The 21,299-nt window shown below is 37.3% G+C and overlaps 2 protein-coding genes and 1 long non-coding RNA gene across 4 annotated transcripts; 1 reads left to right on the forward strand and 2 right to left on the reverse strand.

The window, feature by feature from the left end:
• Window positions 1-774: 774 nt before the first annotated feature.
• Window positions 775-20,907, forward strand: LOC110664357 (uncharacterized). 2 transcript variants are annotated; one of them, XM_021824001.2, is made up of 13 exons: window positions 775-921; window positions 1,457-2,944; window positions 4,014-4,953; window positions 5,548-5,855; window positions 6,028-6,101; window positions 6,984-7,068; window positions 7,421-7,507; window positions 7,622-7,694; window positions 7,938-7,981; window positions 19,706-19,834; window positions 19,931-20,029; window positions 20,166-20,306; window positions 20,629-20,907. In XM_021824001.2, the coding sequence occupies exons 2-12, from the start codon at window positions 1,622-1,624 to the stop codon at window positions 20,220-20,222; spliced, it is 3,219 nt and encodes a 1,072-aa protein (XP_021679693.2). In that variant the 5' UTR covers window positions 775-921; window positions 1,457-1,621; the 3' UTR covers window positions 20,223-20,306; window positions 20,629-20,907. The 2 variants fall into 2 exon arrangements, with proteins under 2 accessions (XP_021679693.2, XP_021679692.2); XM_021824000.2 differs by having other exon boundaries at window positions 789-921; window positions 1,449-2,944.
• Window positions 15,871-18,952, reverse strand: LOC110664358 (uncharacterized). The gene is made up of 2 exons (XM_021824002.2): window positions 17,454-18,952; window positions 15,871-16,681 (listed from the first exon to the last, which is right to left on the reverse strand). The coding sequence occupies exon 1, from the start codon at window positions 18,476-18,478 to the stop codon at window positions 17,798-17,800; it is 681 nt and encodes a 226-aa protein (XP_021679694.2). The 5' UTR covers window positions 18,479-18,952; the 3' UTR covers window positions 15,871-16,681; window positions 17,454-17,797.
• Window positions 15,871-19,083, reverse strand: LOC131171292 (uncharacterized). Its single transcript, XR_009141923.1, has 2 exons — window positions 18,946-19,083; window positions 15,871-17,550 (listed from the first exon to the last, which is right to left on the reverse strand). It is a non-coding gene; the product is annotated as an uncharacterized LOC131171292 (long non-coding RNA).
• Window positions 20,908-21,299: the final 392 nt, after the last annotated feature.

Genomic DNA, 21,299 nt, shown 5'->3' on the forward strand with positions numbered 1-21,299 from the left:
AATTATACAGTGGGATAAAAATAGTATTTTTTACAAACTCATAAAACTTAAAGCAGACGATTAAATTACCTAATTGGCACAAAAAGGTGAAAAGTGTAGTACTGGCATTAGATCTGCGTACACGCGTCACATCATGGGGCCCAAAATACCACGTTTATTTTAACTTATCATCTCTTATTGCCAAAATATCGTCATGTGATTTGGAAGTATTATACCATTTCATAAAACATGATATATGAATTTTTTTTTTAACATTATTGATTAATGATTAGAGAATTTTTCATCACATTTCCAGTCCCTATTATTACTTTTTTTAGCCGCAAATATATTGACTTTTTCAAACCTTCTATTATTGAGTATAATCATTATTATTTTTTTTTATCATTTCGTCTATCTATTTAATAAAGGTATAATAATTTTATTTATTAATTAGATTTTCTCTATTTTTGAAAAAATGTAGAAAATGAAAATAAACTATATTCATTGAGCCTCTACTAAATCAAAATATAGAGGTTTGGAGCTTGGAAGGTGGCATGTGTCATCTTCTACTGTAAACAGTGTCCGTTAAAGAACAGAACAGAAGAGGAAAGAACAGAGGCTTGGCGTCTGTCCAAAATCCAAAACCCTGCAATGCAAATGCCAAGCGCAGCAACCGAAAGAGAAAGGGTCCAGAATATGAGCAAAAGTGGCCCTTATATAAATTAAAAAATGCGCCACCCTCTCCAAAAAAACTCACTAAACGTCCATGCTTGCGTGTCAACAACGATCATCATCTCTCTCTCTCTCTCTCTCTCTCTCAATCGCTCGACATTTCCAAGGTAAAAAAAGGAGAAAAGAAAAATTCTCTCTTGATCTTTCCCTTTTTCGAATCTGTAGAGATCAGGAGACCCCTCTGGCCTTTTTTCTTTTTCACTTCTCCGGGTCAGTTTCATGGCCTTGCCTTAATCTCTCTACTTTTCATTAATATTTTTTTTTCCATTTTCATTAGTTTTCAGTAATAGTATATAACAATGAAATAATTAAAAAGCCTTGTATATTTATGTTGGTATTTAATGATTATTACAGTTTGGCACATTCGAATAATTTTAAAACGAATATGCTTTTATTGCACCAACTACTCTTCTCTCTTATTGCTTCTATTTGGATATGGGGCTTTCTGGCTTTCCCTTTTTATGTGTCTGTATGACTAGTTTTTTAGCTGCTTTCGTATCTGTTTGATATGTTTCTCTCATTTGTATCTTAATTTGACCTGCTGGGTATTGGCAACTTATATGAGTTTGGTGGGTGTCCTTTTAATTTTTGTTTTGATGCTTTAGAAGGCCTTTTCTATCTTCATCTGATTTTTGTTTGTCGTTCCGCGCAAAAGAAAGCTTTGGTATTTTGAGGAGTCATTAATTGGATAATCAAACTGCGATGTGATTTTGGATTTTTGATCTGGTTTCTATCAGAATTGCAGTTTTGGAGATACTGGGAGGGTTAGGAGCGTGTCGAATTCACAGGTTTGAGGTTTATACTAATAGAGCCTCGCAATCTTGTGGGGTTCGTGGCTTGGGTTCTTAAGTTATGATAGAATTTTGAGAATTTGTGCGTTGGGTGATCTGAGGAATCCGAGTGTCATAATATGTATACCGTAGGGAGGCTTATAACCAGAGGGGTTTACACTGTCTCGGGCCCCTTTCACCCTTTTGGTGGGGCTGTGGATATCATTGTGGTGGAGCAGCCAGATGGTAGCTTTAAATCCTCGCCTTGGTATGTTCGGTTTGGGAAGTTTCAAGGGGTATTGAAGGCGACAGAGAAGGTGGTTAACATTAGTGTTAATGGAATAAATGCAAATTTGCACATGTATCTTGATCAGAGAGGAGAAGCTTACTTTCTCAGGGAGGAAGAAGGAGATGAAGGGGAATCTGTTTCATCATCTTCTAGTGATGAGACAGATGAGCAATCTCAGAATAGCAGGAGGCCAATGAAGTCCAGTAGCTGTGATTTTGATGGTAATAAGTTAAATTCATGTGGTCAGATTGATGGAAATAAAGAGAAGAATGTTGCTAGGACTAATTCCCGCCGGTCAAGGATATTTGGTCTTGTTTTTGGAAGGAGGCCAATGAAAGAAGATGGTTATCAAGATGGAAGTAATAATGATGGTGCTGGTGTGGTAAGGATAAGTTCATTGGATCGTGCAGAGATTGCAGCCAACCTCTTGGATGTGAAGTGGTCAACTAATCTTACCACTAGTAAGTCCGTGAAAGAAAATGCTTCACAGTTTTCTGCTTTAGATACAACTGATGGTAAAGGGGACAGAGAGAGGCTGACCAATGATGGACAAAGCCAGGTTGGCTCATCTGTGCAGGATGCCACTGAAGCCAGTGTGGGCCATTATGTGTTTTCTGAGGAAACAGGTTGTTGTAATGTGCAAATGGGCAACAGTTCCCACTCTGGCTTTGAGAACAGGAAATTTTCTGTTGAGGAAATTAGTGTAGGAATGTCAAGTTCAGGTGCCACTGAACAAATTGTTGAGGCTTTGATGTTAGATGAAAGTGCTTTGGAAGAAAAATTGGAAGAAATATCTTCAATAGCAAGAAACACCAATGAACCTGGTTTACAGAACGCTGATCAAGATGACAATTCTGAGGGTGTAATCTCTGATTTTTCTTGTTCACATTCACAAATCGTGGATGTGTTCGGAACATTTCCCAGCAAGAAGTTTGATCAAGAATGTGTATCTGATGAAAGAAACGTTGCATTAGCAGGTTTTGGCATTTCTGAGGAGAGTGGATCCAATGGAACTCAATCCTTCATTTACTGCGAGAAATCTGAGAACTCACTAGTAGGGTTGGATGGTTCAAAAGAACAAACTGAGGAAACACTGTGTCTCACTAGTGGTGGACCTGGGGATGTTAACATTTGTGCTGAAACTTTGCATGTGACAACCGAATTACTACCTGAGGTACATTTTCTAGCTGTATATTACTTGAAAAATTACTTATGAATAATCCAGACTTTTTGAAAAACATTTTCTTTAAAGTTTTGAAAAAGGAAAAAGAAAGAGTAATTACACCTTATTCAATGAATAAAGATACATGAAGGTGAGGGAAAGAGGAACTTTTAAACACAATTAGGCGTCATACCTATGGCTGTGAATAAACTGACCTGCCAGTTTACTGTTTGTGAGAAGCACCATCCAAAGCGCAACTATACATTGAAATTTGAACCCTGAGCTCTTTTAGCTGAATCCTAGTTATGGTTCAGCTTTTGGGCTTGTGAACCTAGCTCATAACTGGTGCATCTGTTAGTCTTGAGTGCAGTGATACATTGTTAGGGCAATCTGATTCTTGAAAATATTCAAGTGATGTTCTCTTGTGGAGGATCTGGTGGAGCCAAAGCATCACAATTGTCTTAATGTATGTGAGATTTATTTCTTATTGGAAAAAAGCAGAAGCCTGTATTTCTCTTCGTAAAAAATGAACATCAATGTGTCAAGTGAGGTCCTTTGAGCTGCGTCACATGTGGCTTTTGGCAGTTTTAGTTGCCAATAGGTCCAATGTTAATTTATTGCCTTCACAAAATTGTTGATGTTGCTCTTTTTTTTTTTTTCCCCCACAAATTTCCATTTTCTTATATGATGCTCAAGAATACCATCTGCCTGATGGTATTTAGTTAGAGAAAAATTAAAAAAAATATTGAAGTTTAGGAATGAAGCTTGGGTGGTTGACATGGTCCTAAGTTCTTGTTCGACTTGATAGTCTCAACCTTGGCTAGCTGTGTCTAGGGGAATAACCAATGTGTCAAGAGCTTGAGCCAGGCTCATGCTCATGCATATTCAGCTTTGGGTTGCCATTTAAGAAAATTTGGGGGCCATATAATTCTTCATATATGTGTAAGAAGTAAAATTTTAAAAAGTTTATTTTTGGGGGAGGGTGGCAACTATAGTGTAGGGCTGCCCCATGGATAGATCCATTTCTTTAATTGCCATGCATTGATAATTTCTGATTCTGTTGACTCAAAGTTTCATTCAGGATACAGTTACTGAGCAAGCTGAGGAAATAGAATTGGAGACAGTATTCACCAAGTCTTGTGATAATTACCCTCAACTAACAAATCCATCTCCTCCTTCGGTATGTGGCTGTGATGTGGTGAATTTTGAAGTTCCATTGGCAGTGCCAAAATCCCATGCTCAAATGATCACTGTGGACCCTATACTTGATTTGACTGAAGCAGATTCAAAGAGCATTAGCTCCATTTCCAATTTTACCATATCAGTTTGTCAATTTGAAAATGGGAGAAATATTGCGTATCAAATTGCCAGAGATGAGCTGCGACCTTCCTTGAAATCAGTGAGTGGTTTAGAACAACTTCATGGTGATTGTGACCTGGAAAAAGCAGTTAGTGTTCCAGTATCAGAGAATTCAGAGGAGGAACAATTCATTTTCAGTGATCTTGATAACTTCAAACACAGAGAAACTCGTGAAAATTTGAATTTTTCAGATGTTGTAGTTGAAGAAAATAATCCCTCATTTTCTACTGAGTGCACTAACGAAGTGAATAAGCCTCTCAGTAGAAATGATAAATCCTTTTCTTCTCAAGACAGCTTTTTCCAAAAGAATCAATTGGCTGATGTTGAAACCCTGATGGAAAATTCAAAGGGAGCATCAAGTCCCATTTCTATTCCTAACCTTCATAACACTGCTCATATGAAAGTTGGGTGGTTGGCAGAATCATTACCCGATATGTGGTCTTGCAGTGACAATATGGGTACAGAGGACCTCCATCGTCCTTTAAGCCATTCACTGGACTCAGGTTCCAAACCCTTGGAATGGAAATTGCAAAACAAGGATGAGTCATGCTGTATAAATTCAGACACAGACAAGGAAAGCCAATCATCACCAGAGCTCTCAAATAGGAAAGATTCTCATAATCCAGAAGATATAAAAAATAGTGTTGCCAATCCTGCTGTTGGTAAGACTATGTGGATATTTGGTTTTATTATGCTATCTTTATTTTCTGGGCTTGTTTTAACTTCAAGTTGATTAGACAAAAATGTAATGAAATGAAAGCGTGTCTAAAACATGAAACATGATGCTGCTGCATTCAGAATATTTATTGTTTTCAATTTGTAACAACCTTTTTGACATTTCCTTCTCATAGGAATTATTTATTTTAAGATTCAAAATTATACCATCTCTAAATTTTTGGCTTCTTCATATGAATTGTGATTAAATCAAAGTGGAGAATCAGTTTATTTTTTAATATGCTCCTTATATAGCAATCTGTAGAAAGTCACACTCATGGTGCTGTACGCAGAGATATCTCTTTGCAAACACTTGTTGTATGAAGGAATGGGAACTGAAGCTGCTTCTCAAGCATTTGATGCTGAAAAGCTGGACATAGAAAAATTAACTTCTATAGGTCCTGAAGTTGTGAAGAATGATAGGCTTATTGTTAGAATTGCAGCTGCTCCTATTGTTTTAGGAATAGTTGCATTTGGTAGTGAAAACATATTTGAACCAGAGGGCATGATCCCAGTTGACCAAGTTGAGAAATCTCTTGTAGGGGATCTATCAGAAGCCATTGTTACAACTGGTGGAAGCTGGAAACTCTGGCCTTTCACTTTTAGAAGATCAAGATCTAGGAAGACCACGCAGTCAACTATTACTGATGCCAGGAGTTCTGATGCTGAGAAAGCTTCAGATAGCAACATTGATATGGATTATGATAGAAATGCTGTTAAGACAAAGGTCTCCAAAAAGATGGTAAGGGCGATTACCCCAACATCTGAAGAGTTGGCATCCTTGAATCTGAAGGAAGGGAGTAATACAGTAACATTCACATTCTCCACTGCAATGCTGGGAAGGCAGAAGGTTATTCATCATTGCTTTTATTGCTTAAAAAATATTACCTTTTTTCCCTTGTAGATGAGATTTTCTGTATATTATTTCCTTTTCTCTGTTTTTGTTTTTTAATTTTCTTTTGCACTTATTTTTTTTCAGCTTAATTTTTTGAATGATTACTTAATATTATCTTGGTCAACAGGTGGATGCTAGAATTTATTTGTGGAAATGGAACACTCGCATAGTGATCTCAGATGTTGATGGGACGATAACAAAGTAGGTTTTCTGAGCTTTTTTTTTATTGCAATAAGTATTCCTAAATCTTTTGGATTTTAAAATGATTGTAAGTTGAAATTTCACAGTTGTCAGTCTTGCATGTTACTGCAAGATGAATTGGCAAAGCTGAATGTGTGAACTCCATCCTAAATATTGTACTTCTTATATAAATGTTCTAATAATTGTAAACTGGAAATGTATAGTTATATTTATCAATTATCCACTGACTAAGCAGCATGTTAAGTGTTTGTCACAATCTGTTGATAGGTGTTAGACCTTGTCTTAAACCCAATATCATTCAAACTGAGTGGGCATGCCTGAAAAGTAAAGATGTTCCAAAATAGGAATGTTGAAACTCACAATATCGGTCTAGCAGGAGTTTATGATTCTAAAATTTGCACAGTTTTAAAACCATTATTGATGTGATACAATAACTTACGGTAATGATTTTTGCTGCCTACATTTACGTATTGCTCATTTATTTTGTGGATATAAGTGATAGGATCCGGAGCTTTAAGGCTTCTATTTTATTTTATTTTTATTACTACATCCTTATACTTTTTCATGAGGTCATTCCTTCCTCTGTTATGCATGTTGCATGAAAACAACATAATTTACTAATCTTTTCTCTTTGAATTTCTATTTATCTGAATTGTGGTCCTCTAGAACTTCATAATATCTATTTTAGAAACTTTATCTTCTTTGCGTTATCCTTTTTACATTTGCTCTCTTGGTATTGGCGTCAAGTTGCATTATATTTATAACCCCACCACCCCCCTTGAATGTTTTATGATTTAGTTATTTTTCTTAGCTTTTGGTTTCCTGAAATCTGGGGTTTCTCCTGAACATATCTGACTCCTTTTCTTGACATTGTTATCACAGATCAGATGTTCTTGGTCAGTTCATGCCTTTAGTTGGGATGGATTGGTCACAAACAGGCGTTGCACCTTTATTTTCAGCTATTAAGGTCTGTTGCTTCTGATTTTGCGTGTTTGGATTAGAATCTATGTGAGCGTTCATATTTTGGGGCAATGCTTGATGTACCATCTTTACATTCATGACTTCAAATAAGAAATTATTTTCTTGTTGGGTTCCATATATTCCAAATTGGAGGCCCTCTTTTGGCCCTGAAATATATTTATTAGCATGGAATCATCATCGTGCAGAGATGTAATCTTGTGCTTGGAAATCTTTGATTTCTGTCATTGGGAATTTTAAAATGCTAATATTATTTATATGTTGTGTATAACTTGACTTATGACCGGTGATAATGTTGTTGAATCATATATGTATTCAAAAAGTTTTCTCATTTATTACAGGAAAATGGGTATCAATTGCTTTTTCTAAGTGCTCGTGCAATATCTCAAGCCTATCACACTAGACAATTCCTAGTCAACCTTAAGCAGGTGAATAGATGCTTTACTTAGTATTTGAAGCTTAGAACTCAAGATATAAGAAAGTTTAAATTTTATGTTTGTCCAATTTTATTCTCAAACAGAGGTGTGTTCTCTTATTTGCAGAATGGAAAGGCTTTACCAGATGGTCCTGTAGTTATATCCCCTGACGGTCTTTTTCCTTCTTTATTCCGTGAAGGTAACTAGTATATTTTCTGTGGTTCTTGCAGATATTACTTCTTTGCCTGTGCTTTGCATCTGTGTCATTTGTTCTCTTGGTTTCCAGTTCTTTGCCTGTAAAATGCATGCCTAAGGCTTCCTCTGCTGTGCAATTCCTAATAATAAAATTTTGATGAAGGTTTTGAGCACTAGCTGAATTTTGTGGTGACAATTGTCTTTCTTAGTTATAATTTCTGCATTAACATCCTTTCTATTTTGTCAGTTATTAGAAGGGCTCCTCATGAATTCAAGATTGCATGCTTAGAGGTTAGTTTTCCTCTGTTCAATTCTGTCTTCACATATTCTAAAGTTCTCAAAGCTGATGCCCAAGCTGTTTTATTAATCACTTTCATATCTAAGATTTGTTTCTTCTGATAGATAATTTTGTATTTTTTGATATTCCATGAAAATTATACAAGTCACTGCAATTTTAGTACTCTCTGTGAGGAAACAGAGAAAAAAATGTAAAATGAATTGAAGCATTCTTATTCATTTTGAAACTAACGAGAGAAGAGTCTATTTATACAGGAATGCAAGCTGGAAAATAAGTTAGCTGTCTAACTAAAGAGTAACTAAAGAGTAACTAAACAGACTGACTAAACTAAAGTGACTGAGTCTCTCTACAGCCCCCCCTCAAGTTGGATCTGGTGGAAGAATGTCCACGAGAGACAACTTGGAAATTAAGTAAGAATGAGCTGGAGAAGACAAAGGCTTGGTGAAGACATTAGCAAATTGCTCAGAAGAAGAAACATGTGCCGGATGAATGAAGCCTCTTTGTAATTGTTCACGAACTATGTGACAATCAATATCCAGATGTTTAGTACGCTCATGGAAAACAGGATTGCTAGCAATATGCAAGGCATAAGGATATGGGAAGCTTAAGTGACACATGAAAATCATACAAAATGTAGGAAATCCACAAAAGCTCACAAACAATGGCTGCCATTGCTCTATATTCTGCCTCAGCAGATGATTTAGACACTGTGGCTTGCATCTTTGTTTTCCAAGATGCAAGAGCACCTCCAAGAAAGATGCAATAACCAGTGAGAGACTTCCTGCTGAAGGCACAAGAGGCCCAATCCGCATCACAAAAAGCAGTGAGCTGCAAAGAGTTATCTACAGGAAAAAATAAGCCCTTAGAAGGACATGATTTGAGGTACTTGACAACATGAAGAGCTGCTACCCAATGCGGCTTTCTAGGTGCAGTCATGAATTGGCTGAGATGCTGGACTACACAGCTTATGTTAGGCCTTGTGAGATTAATATACAATAAACGCCCAATGAGCAAGCGAAATTGATTAGGATCTGGCAAAAGATCACCAGAATCAACAGAGAGATGAAAACCCGTAGGGAAAGGATTATTGACAGACTTTGCCATAGACATGCCAGTTTCTGCAATGAGATCTAAGATGAACTTTCTTTGGCTAACAACAGTACCAATATCAAATCTGGCTACCTCAAGCCCCAAAAAATACTTGAGTGAACCTAAATCCTTAATTGTGAATTTCTCATGAAGAGAATGTTTAACAGCATTAATGGCATCAACAGAAGTTCCAGTGATGTTATCATCATCAACATATAAAGCAAGGCCAAAAATACAGTGGTGGTAGCACGGATAAACAAGCAATGATCATGTTGTGATTGAACGAAACCCAATGAAGTAAGGAAATGAGTAAACTCAATATTCCATTGTCGAGAAGCTTGTTTGAGACCATAGAGAGACCTCTTAAGCAAGAAAACTTGACTAGGTAAAGCCTTATCATACCCTTGACGTGGCAGCATATAGACTTCTTCATTTAAGAATCCATGCAAAAAAGCATTATTTATATCAAGTTGAAATATGGGCCATTGCTTAGCAGTAGCTAAAGCAATAAAAAGTCTTACTGTACCCATTTTTGCTACTGGAGAAAACCTGTCCTTGTAATCAATACCCTCAATCTGATTATATCCCTTTGCCAACAACCTTGCTTTGAATCTATCACCTCACTAGAAGGCTTATATTTCACCTTATAAACCCATTTTGAACCAATTGGCTTCTTACCCTTAGGTCAAGAAGTAAGTTCCCAGGTCTAGTTTTTTTCCAAGGCAAGTAATTCTTGTTGCATAGCTTCCACCCATCTAGCATTAGCCGCAGCTTGCACATATGTGGATGGGCTCAAAAACAGTTGACACATTGTGAACAAAGGCTAAATAAGGTGTAAAAGAAATAAAGGAAGAAATACCTAAGTGGATTGATGCAGCAGTAGAAGAATGTGTTATAGCCATCTCCACAAAATCATTCAACCAAGTAGGTTTAGAAATTTGCCTACTAGATTTTCGGAGAATAGGTTGTGACATAGGAATGATAGAAGTGGAAGGCAAAGAACTAGGTGTGGAAGTTAGAAGAGAAGGCGATGGAATAGAGACTCAACATCTGAACTAGAAAAATAATTTGGAAGAGAGAGAAGGAAAATCTTGTACAGTGTAGAAAGAGATGATTCTCATTGATTTCAATTAATCTGTACATGGGTATATATATACAATTGATTCCTATAATTGTGTTCTACTAATTAGGAAGAAATCCTAAATAAGAAATCCTAAATAGGAATACATAATACAAAATATACAGAGAAATAATATAGTGATTGACTTTCCATAACATAGTGATTGACTTTCCATAACACTCCCCCTCAAGTTGGAGCATAGATGTTAATCATGCCCAACTTGTTACAAATGTAGTCAATCCTAGCTCCATTCAGAGCTTTTGTGAAAATATCTCCTAACTGCTCTCCAGTTTTGATGTGTCCTGTTGAGATGATCTGTTGTTGAATCTTTTCACGAATAAAGTGACAATCAATCTCAATATGTTTGGTCCGCTCATGAAACACCGGATTAGAAGCAATATGAAGAGCAGCTTGATTATCACACCATAATTTCGTAGGCAAGGAGGTCTTAAAACCTGTCTCATCTAGCAATTGAAGTATCCACATTACTTCACATACTGATTGTGCCATGGCTCTGTATTCGAATTCAGCACTAGATCGAGAAACTACACTCTGCTTCTTGCTTCTCCAAGATACCAAATTTCCTCCAATAAAAACGCAATATCCAGTAGTTGACCTTCTGTCAACCTTAGATCCAGCCCAGTCGGCATTTGAAAAACATTCAACATTCAAATGCCTATGATTACCATATAGCAAACTTTTTCTTGGAGCGCCCTTCAGATAACACAAGATTTATTCCAAGGCTTCCCAATGAGCAACAGTTGGGGAAGACATAAACTGACTTACCACACTAACGGCATAAGCAATGTCAGGATGAGTGACTGTAAGGTAGTTCAATTTTCCTACCAATCTCCTGTATCTCTCTGGATCTTCAAACAACTCACTATCCCCTGCTAACAATTGTAAAGTTGGAGTCATTGGTGCGCTACAAGGCTTAGCACCTAATTTTCCTGTCTCTGTCAATAGATCGAGGACATATTTTCTTTGAGACAAGAAAATACCCTTTTTACTTCTCATAACTTCGATACCCAAGAAATACTTTAACAATCCCAAGTCTTTGGTCCAGGCGAGTTTGGAGGAAGGTTTTAAGAGATGAAATACCTGCAGAGTCACTCCCAGTGATGACAATGTCATCCACATAGACTACCAAGAGAATTAGACCAGCCTCAGATTGCCTATAAAATACTGAGTGATCACACTTACTCTTTTGCATACCAAATTCCTGTACTGCTTCACTGAATCTCCCAAACCATGCCCTAGGACTTTGTTTCAAGCCATAAAGAGACTTCCGAAGCCTACAAACTTTACCCAACTCCCCCTGAGCAACAAACCCAGGTGGTTGCTCCATATACACCTCCTCCTGAAGATCACCATGAAGGAAAGCATTCTTGATATCCAATTGATGCAGGGGCCAATCATATGTAGCTGCTAAAGAGATAAACAAGCGAATAGAAGTAAGTTTAGCTACAGGAGAAAAAGTATCAGAGTAATCAACCCCATATGTCTGAGCATATCCTTTTGCTACAAGGCGTGCTTTTAACCTAGCCACAGAACCATCAGGATTTACCTTTACTGTATATACCCATTTGCAACCAATAGCTTTCTTACCAGTGGGCAAAGGCAATAGTTCCCATGTACCATTAGCATCTAAAGCCTCCATTTCCTCTTTCATAGCATCACACCAGCCAGGATGAGACAGTGCCTCATCAACAGTATTAGGGATAGGAACAGAGTCTAAAGAAGTAACAAAACACCGAGAACAAGAAGACAATTGATTATAAGAAACAAAAGAAGAGATAGGGTAAGTACATAAACGTTTACCTTTACGAAGAGCAATGGGTAAGTCTAGATTAGAATCATGATCAGTATGAGGTACAGGATCTCCCAACGAAGTAGCTGGTGGAGGATCTGAGTCGGGAATCTCCAATCTCCTAAAATAAACATGAACAACGGGAGGTCGAGTAGGTCTAGAGACAGAAGGAACAGGCTGTGGGAGAGGACTAGACATTGGTTGGACAGTATATATTAAGAGATCATCCTCCTCCCCCTGACTCTCATACACAGATGATGGAGGAAAAAATGGAGTGGACTCAAAAAATGTGACATCTACAGAAATAAGATAACGATTAAGAGTAGGAGAGAAACAACGGTACCCTTTTTGGAGCCGGGAGTACCCAAGGAAGACACATTTGAGAGATTTTGGATCCAATTTAGTAACCTGTGGACGAACATCACGCACAAAACAGGTACAATAAAAAATACGGGGTTCAATAGGGAACAAAGATTTTGTAGAAAACAAAGTAGTATAAGGAATATCCCCATTAAGGACAGAAGACGGCATACGATTGATAAAAAAACATGCCGTAGAAACTGCATCCGCCCAAAAGTGTTTAGGTACTTTCATCTGAAAAAGAAGAGCACGAGTTACCTCAAGAAGATGACGATTTTTTCTTTCGGCCACGCCATTTTGGGATGGGGTATCCACACAGGAAGACTAATGAAGAATGCCATTTTGTGTCATAAAATGCTGAAATTGTGCTGAAAAGTATTCTTTGGCATTGTCACTTCTTAATATGCGCACAGAAATATTAAATTGAGTTTTAATTTCATTACAAAAGGCACAAAAGATAGAAAATAACTCAGAACGATTCTTCATTAAATATAACCAGGTAACACGAGAGTAATCATCAACAAAAGTAACAAAATAACGAAATCCAGTTTTAGATGTAACAGAACAAGGACCCCAAACATCAGAATGAACTAACTCAAAAGGAGATGAAGCCCGTTTATTGACTCTAGACACAGAAGGCAAACGATGATGTTTTGCAAACTGACACGACTCACATTCTAGTACTGATAAAGACTGAAATTGAGGACACAGCTTCTTCATGGTAGACAAAGAAGGATGACCCAATCTACAATGAGTTTCAAGAGGTGTTAAGGTACTGGAGCAAACAAGCGACCGCGGTACATGATTTTCCAGAATGTAGAGACCACCTGACTCGCGCCCTCTACCAATAATCGCCCGTCGTAAGATCCTCAAACAAATCGATCAGGAAAAAAGGAAACAGAATAATTTAAGGTATGAGTAAGTTTACTAATATAAAGTAGATTAAAAGAGAATTTTGGTAGATACAAAATAGATGACAAAGAAATTGGAAGTCGGGTTCGCAGATTCGAACACATGACACAAGAAGTAGAACCATCGGCTAAAGTAATGATGAGATGAAGTGAGATTAGACTGAAAGAAGATAGAAGACTAGAATTACTGTCATGTGATCATGCACTGTAATCAATAACCCATTTGGATGAAGAAGACACAAGGCATGTAGTGGATTTACCTGACTCAGCGATCGCAGTGACAGGAGAACTGGTAGGCTTTAAAGATGCCTGATACTGGAAAAATTGTGCAAAATCCTCTGCAGATACCAAAATAGTTTTCTCAGAGGAAGATATCAGAGAATTCTCTCACGCCATATTTGCCATCTGTGATCGCTGATTTTTTCTCTGAAGTTGCGGACAATTATATTTTGTATGGCCAGGCTCATGGCAATAATAACAAATGACTCCTCTTGAGTCCTGATTAGAACTAGCCTCTCCATTACGCTGATTACTTCTGTTGCCTGTAATTCCTCCTCTACTTTCTCTTCTATTACCCTGTTGTCCATTTGGATTACGGCTAATAAGAGCACTACTGGCAGGCTGTGAAGATTGAGTACTTTCTGTACGAAGGACCCGTGGAACGTTTCATGCAAAGAGGAAATCTCAGAACAGGAGAGAATGAGATTTAGCAGTCTCATACTCTAAAGGAAGGCCTGCAAGAAAACTCATAACAGCCAGTTGCTCCCGTTGGGCCTGCTGAACTTTCACATCAGGACTAAAAGGCAACAATACATTAAGTTCCTCATATAGCCGTTTAAAATCCATAAAATAAGCCGTGAGAGACTTATCATCTTTTTCAGCACGGTAGAATGCCTTACAAACATCATAAATACGGGAGATATTCCCTTTACCAGAATACAGAAAATCTAAGTAATCCATCAATTCCTTAACAAATTCACAGTGATTAATTAAACTAATTACCTCACTATGAATCGAGTTTCGAAGCTGCAAAAACAACCGAGCATCCTCCCTTAGCCAAGTTTGTCGTGTATCATCAGTGGGTGGATCTTTAGTAAGGTGATCATTCTTATCAATGCTACGCAAATAAACCCTAACAGTCTTACTCCACTCCAGGTAATTCGAACCATTAAGTTTGTGTTCCATGATCTTAGTCATCACCGGAATCACATCAGAAATAACATTCTTATTGTCTGCCATTTGTTGAGACAAAGAAAACTAACCGAAACGCTAATCCAAAGTGCTTATAGCAGCAAAATAACCCAAAATCACAAATCAAGCAAATACCGAAATAGGATCTGAGAGCCAAATCTCAGAAGTCCTTTAATGGTTATACTGGATCAGGCAACAGCACACAATGGTGGAATGAGGGGGTTGAGACGACGCCGGCGATGTTGATCGGGGTTGAAACGGCCGGTCGGTGGCCAAAGTCTCTCCTGAGCTGGGTAGTGAGAACAAATAGTCACCCTAGATTGATGACCTGCTCTGATACCATGTAGAAAGAGATGATTCTCATTGATTTCAATTAATCTGTACATGGGTATATATATACAATTGATTCCTATAATTGTGTTCTACTAATTAGGAAGAAATCCTAAATAAGAAATCCTAAATAGGAATACAGAATACAAAATATACAGAGAAATAATATAGTGATTGACTTTCCATAACATACAGGAAGTGGAAGAGCAGAAGAATCAATGGTACGAATGGACTGAAAAGGAAAAACATGTTCATAAAAAAGAACATCTCTACTAACAAAGAAAGACTGAGAATCCAAGTCATACAACTTGTAACCTTTTTGAGTAAGAGAATAACCCATGAGCATAAGATGGTTTGGTGTTGTAAAGCATCTCATAAAGGGTTTTCCAATTTAACTTTTTGATTGGTAACCTGTTGATAACATATGTAGCAGCTAAAACACACTCAGACCAAAAGTTGTCGGGAAGACGTGTTTGCTGGTATTTCAACATCGCAAGTGCATGGATCGCTAACAATTAATAAAGTAGTGAGTAGAGTATCGTCTTACGAGGAATTTAACTAGTAAGTACCAGACTACACAGCGATTTTAGCTGTCTAGGCTATCGAATAAAATGGGGGAGTGAAATTTGTCTATTTTGAATACTAGGAATAAAAAGGGTAATGAATTAAAAATGGAATAATCTATTTTGAAATAATTCCAGAATTAGGATTTCACACTTTAACCTTATTATGGATGTAATCTTGTCTATTTATTGGATTGAGAATCGTTTGCCTTGATGGAAATTAATCCTAAAGTACCCTAGGTCCTCTCTCAAGGCACCTAAGGAGTGTCTTAATTAGAGCTAAATCTTACTTTCGTAGGTGATCGGTTCTAATAAAAACTCTTTAAAACCTATGATTAATTATGAAAATCCACAAAGGTTACCAGCCTATCTTTATGTAAGATTTTCTAGGTTCAAAATCTTGATTGTCTAATATTAATCTTCACTTTTCAGTTCTTCAATTAATATCTATAATCAATACTAAGTGGGTACCAACACATAGCATGCATTAAGATCGCAAGAAATTAAATCAAAGAACAAATCTCAAATCTAATAAATAAAACTCAATATTTGTCCATAATAATGATTACAAGCGTTATTCTCCTAATCCCAGAATATGAAAATTACTCACTCATGATGAGTTCAGCAAACATAATAAAAATAAAATAAAAGAACAATAAAAGTTCGCTTAAAGAAATAGAACAAAAGAACTGAAAAGAATCTGCAGCTTTGATATTGTAGAACTTCAGCTGAAGGCTCCTCCTTGATACTGATACACTACTCTTCTTGGCGGTTGTGAGAAAATGATGAAGGTGTTATTGTTCGGCTCTGGATCCCCCCTCTTTTCTGCTTTCTGCTGCTTCTATTTATATTCAGTGCCTAGGATTAGGTTTTCAGAGTTCCAGAAGTATTAAAAGTCTCTTCTCTTTGTCAAGACTGGAGCTGGAGCCAAATCAGGAAAGTGGTCGTTGGCTAATACATGGCCTGTGTGTCACTACACGGCCCAGGGCCGTGTAACTTACTAGAGCTTTGCAGACTGCATATCGTATTGGTACAGAAGATTATACAGGGCATTGCTGGTTACACGAGTCCAATTACACGACCTGTGTTCTTTTGCTTTACAGAGAGATCCTTAATCCTGGCTAGGCAGAGACTTACACGGGTCTCCATGGTTTACACGGGTCTCTGTACACGGCCCGTGTACTGAGTTTTTTTCCTTGGCTCTTTTAGTTTTCCCCTAGCAGTAGGTTACACGGGTCTGTGGCATTGCTTACACGACTCGTGTAAAGTGTATCAGTAGCACTTCTGCACTCCTATGTCTTGGAACTTTATTCAAACACCTGAAATGATGCAGAAAATATGGAATTTAGAGTTTGACAATGGAATTTACAAAAGTTGATGAAATTAATGATTATGCATGAGATTACTTATCTAAATGCTGTGAAATAATATACAAATATGCTTAAAAATATCTATATAATACAAGTGTATCAAGATGGGCTTGAATTTTGAAGGCCCTTGCAGTGTCTAAAAGGTGCCGATGTTTCCTCTCCACTATTTCATTTTGCTGTGGAGTATATGGACAGGTTAACTGATGAACAATACCTTTCATGGCAAAAAAAATCTTTGCAAGCCTTGTTAACAAATTCACTACCATTGTCATTTCTTATGACTAGAATAGAGGTATGAAATTGAGTTGCTACATATTGAATAAATTGTCTCAATGTGTGAAATGTTTGACTCTTGGACTGCATCATATAAGTCCAAGTGGCTCGACTACAATCATCAATTATAGTTAAAAAATAATGAGCCCCTGTGACAGATTGAACCCTATAGGGTCTCCACACATCAATGTGCAATAAGGCAAAAGGAAAAGAAGAATGAGATTTACTGTCAACAAATGGCAATCTATGAAGCTTAGCTAAAGGGCAAATTAAAATATCTGAATTAGAAAACGAAAACCAGTAAGGTGTCTAATTTTATTAATAGAAGCATGTCCCAATCTAGCATGTAACATGGAGTAATCTAATTGAGTGAGTTGGCAAGAATGCAAATTTGTATTAGAGCCATTTTGAGAGGCAACGGAAGGTACAATTGAAGTTTCAGACAAACATTTAGCTATCATTGAAGGCAAAAAACTAGAATGATCCAATGTATAGAGGCCTTGAACCACTTTTCCCACTGCCACTATTGTATCAGTCCTCAGGTCCTGAAAGAAACAATAAGCAGCAGTGAAGAAGATAGACATTTGAACTGTAGAAAGCAATTTGGGAACAGAAAAAAAGTTATAATGAAAATCAGGAACAAATAAGGCATCAAACAAGGTCAGGGAAGGTGAAAGACAAACATTTCCAGTTTTAGTTACTTGAGAGCAACTACCATTTAGTAAATGTACTGAAATTGGAACAACAACATTAGTAAGTTTTGAAAAAAATGTAGAATTGGGGGTCATGTGATCAGTGGCCCCCTGTGTCAATGATCCAGACATGATCCAAATATGTATAAACACAATTAACACTAGAAAGAGCAGAAATGCCAACAAAATGAGAATTAAATTGCCCTGGTGAAAGATGTTGAGAAACAGCAGATGCTACAACAGAGCTTTTTCCTTTCAAAGAGTGCTGCACTTCCTGCTGTAAGTTACCCAGCAAGGCACTTATTTCCTCAATCCTATCAGTACTAGCTGATACTTCCCTTTCAAGAGGAGTTTCTGCCACATAAGCTGTTACAAATCTATTATGTGCATTTTGAGGAGTAGACTTCAGTTGCTGCAGTTGTTGAGAACCAACAGAAGTAATGCTAGCAGAATTAGTGCCCTGTGAATTCCTTCTACCTTTACACCAATCCGGATAACCATTTAACTTGAAACAAGTATCCTTCACATGCCCATCCTGATTAGAATAGTTGCAATGACGCTTTCTTTTATCATTCTTTCTCTGGTCTTTCCTATAACCCTGTGACTGTGCTTGCAAAGCTATTGACTCAACTGATTTAGTGTAAGAATTAACCATTTGCCTGTGTGACTCTACTTTGAGAATCATTGAATACGCCTTATCAACAGACGGCAAAGAATCTGACAATAAAATCTGGTTTCTTGATTGTTCATAGCTGTCATTTAACCCCATAAAAAACTGCATCAATTTCCCTTTGTTAGCAATTTCTGTGATTTCCTTTGCAGCACCACATGTACAAACAGGCTATGGATCTATACTAGCAAGCTCATCCCACAACTTCTTTAACTTGGTAAAATACACAGACACAGACATGTTATCTTGAACCATTGAAGCAATTTTCCCCTGAATCTGAAATATAAGTGGACCATTACTCTGCCCATACCTTTCTCCAATTTTATCCCATAACTCCTTCGCAGACGTAGTGTAGATGAAAGCCTCGGCTAATTCTTTGGATATTGAATTCATAATCCAAGAAGTTACCATGAAATCACACTTTCTCTATATGTCGTGTTCACCAGAATCCTCTTCGGGAACTTTGACAGTTCCATCTATAAACCCTAATTTTTGCTTGCCACCCAAAGCAATCTTCATAGCTCTATTCCAAGAACGGTAATTGTTACTAATCAAAGGAGCTGAAACCAGAATCATACCTGGGTTATTTGAGCTGTGTAAACTCATTGGACCAGTACCAACACTCAAATTCATCATCGCATTCCTTCCGGCAATTGGATTCCTTCCTCGTACAAGAACCCTAGCTGCAATCTGATCGGTTGTTTTCTTCCATAGCTGAATCAACAATCAAGAAGATGTTCCACAAAACTAAAAGAATCAAGAACCAAAAACTTGAAAATAACCACTTCAGATCTCAGATCTGTTTTTCCTGCACTGATACCATGTGAGGAAACAGAGAAAAACATGTAAAATGAATTGAAGCATTCTTATTCATTTTGAAACTAATGAGAGAAGAGTCTATTTATACGAGAATGCCAGCTGGAAAATAAGTTAGCTTTCTAACTAAAGAGTAACTAAACAGAGTAACTAAACTAAAGTAACTAAGTCTCTCCACACTCTCTCTCTCTCTCTCTCTCTCTCTCTCTCTCTCTCTCCCCCTTCCCCCCACACCCCACCCCCCTCCCCACCCATTTGATAAAAATGCTTTGGAAAGTACCTTGGTCTTTTTTTCAGCTGTTAAAGTGAGGAGACCTAGATTTTACAGGACCTCTTTCCAGAAGTGCAAAATATTATCTTTGAGATGCTATACTTTATCTAGAGAGAGACAGATAAGCTGTGATAGTTAACATCCTATGAGTCCTATATAACTTCTAAGAATTATTTGTACTGGTACACATGAAGTCATCTGTATATCTATCAAGAAGTTAGGTTCTAATACTTTCTTATTCTCAATATCAGGATATTAAGGCGTTGTTTCCTTCAGATTGCAATCCTTTCTATGCTGGTTTTGGTAATAGAGATACAGATGAGATTAGCTACCTTAAGGTTGGAATCCCGAAGGGAAAAATCTTCATCATCAATCCCAGGGTAAGTCAAGGCCTTTGTGCTTTAAAAGAAGCTTTTTAAAATGCTTTGGTAGTACCTTTATTGTCAGAGTTTCTTTCTGATGGTTTACATTTTTAGGGTGAGGTTGCTGTGAACCGCCGTGTTGACACAAAATCATATACTTCGCTTCATGATCTTGTGCATGACATGTTCCCAGCCATGACATCATCTGAGCAGGTTTACTTCTGTTCCCCTTTTTCACTCTATGCTTAAGTTGGTTAGCTTAAGCAACATTTACGTGTGTTAACCTTTCCTTAAATTATTTCTGTGGAGTGACTGGTTTTTCTGCCCTTTTTTCCTTCATTTGAAACAGGAGGATTTTAATTCATGGAATTTCTGGAAATTACCTCCTCCTGTTGTCGATATTTGATTGGTGTCAACTGGAGACAATTGCTTAAACCCCGGAATACTGATATAAACTGGTTTTGGCCATGCTTGTTATGGCACTACTCAGGTATTCCTGACTTTTGGCTTTATTTTGTTTTACAAGAACTCAAGATTCAACTTTGGGTTTCATTTGATTTATTATTTGGATTTATTCTTCAAACTGCACGCTGTCGATATAGGACTCATTTCAAAAGATTTTGAGGAACTGAATTGCACAAATTTGGTTAAGACCATTCTTCATAACAGGGACCATCTTGACATTATAAGGAGTTTGCACTCTGTGTTGAAGACTAAAAATGACTTGGTCACATTTTAAACTACTATGGCTTGATGAGAGACTATAGTCCTATGTTTTATATTCAATGATGCATTGTGCTGGCAAATTACAGGTTTCATGTGGCCAAGAGCTACGGCAGAAGTCTCACCACGCTTTGTTAGTTCTAGCCTGGCTGTATCTGTTGATGGCCCAAAAGGAGTTCATGGAAGATAATGCACAAAAAATTGAATTCATTATACGTTTATCTTGCATCAGAAACAGTTATATGCACGATATTGGATAGAGCATACCTTCAGTCCCATGAATGTAAGCTTTTCTCATGGGAAGGAGGCATCCCTGGAAAACATTAATGTATAATCCTCAGCATGAAATGCATTGTCATTCCTTGTTATTGATTCTGGCTTCATATGCAGTTCGTCTGGAAAAATTCTTAGACCTTTGTTGATACAAATGACTTACTTCCTGAAAAGTTCACGTCTTTGGAAGTAATTTAACTAGGTTGGGATAAGTAAATTACTTCATGGGAAGTGAAGAAATTAAGAGCCTTTACTTCCCAAAAAGTTAAGTATAATGGCCAACTAAACAAGCCAAATTTTAATACTTTCTTGAATTTCCTGAATTGAGTTGCCTATTGTTGGGCCTTCACAGAATGTGTGTGATGCTTATACAGTAAATTCCACCATGAAATTTTGCGCGGAGCATATCTGTGCGGTGTTTATTTTTCTAGCGTTGTGCAATTTAATGGTAAATTCTCTGTACCATCCTCTTGTCATTTTGTGTGTC

The sequence above is a fragment of the Hevea brasiliensis genome, chromosome 12, assembly GCF_030052815.1.
Source record: "Hevea brasiliensis isolate MT/VB/25A 57/8 chromosome 12, ASM3005281v1, whole genome shotgun sequence".
Taxonomy (NCBI): domain Eukaryota; kingdom Viridiplantae; phylum Streptophyta; class Magnoliopsida; order Malpighiales; family Euphorbiaceae; genus Hevea; species Hevea brasiliensis.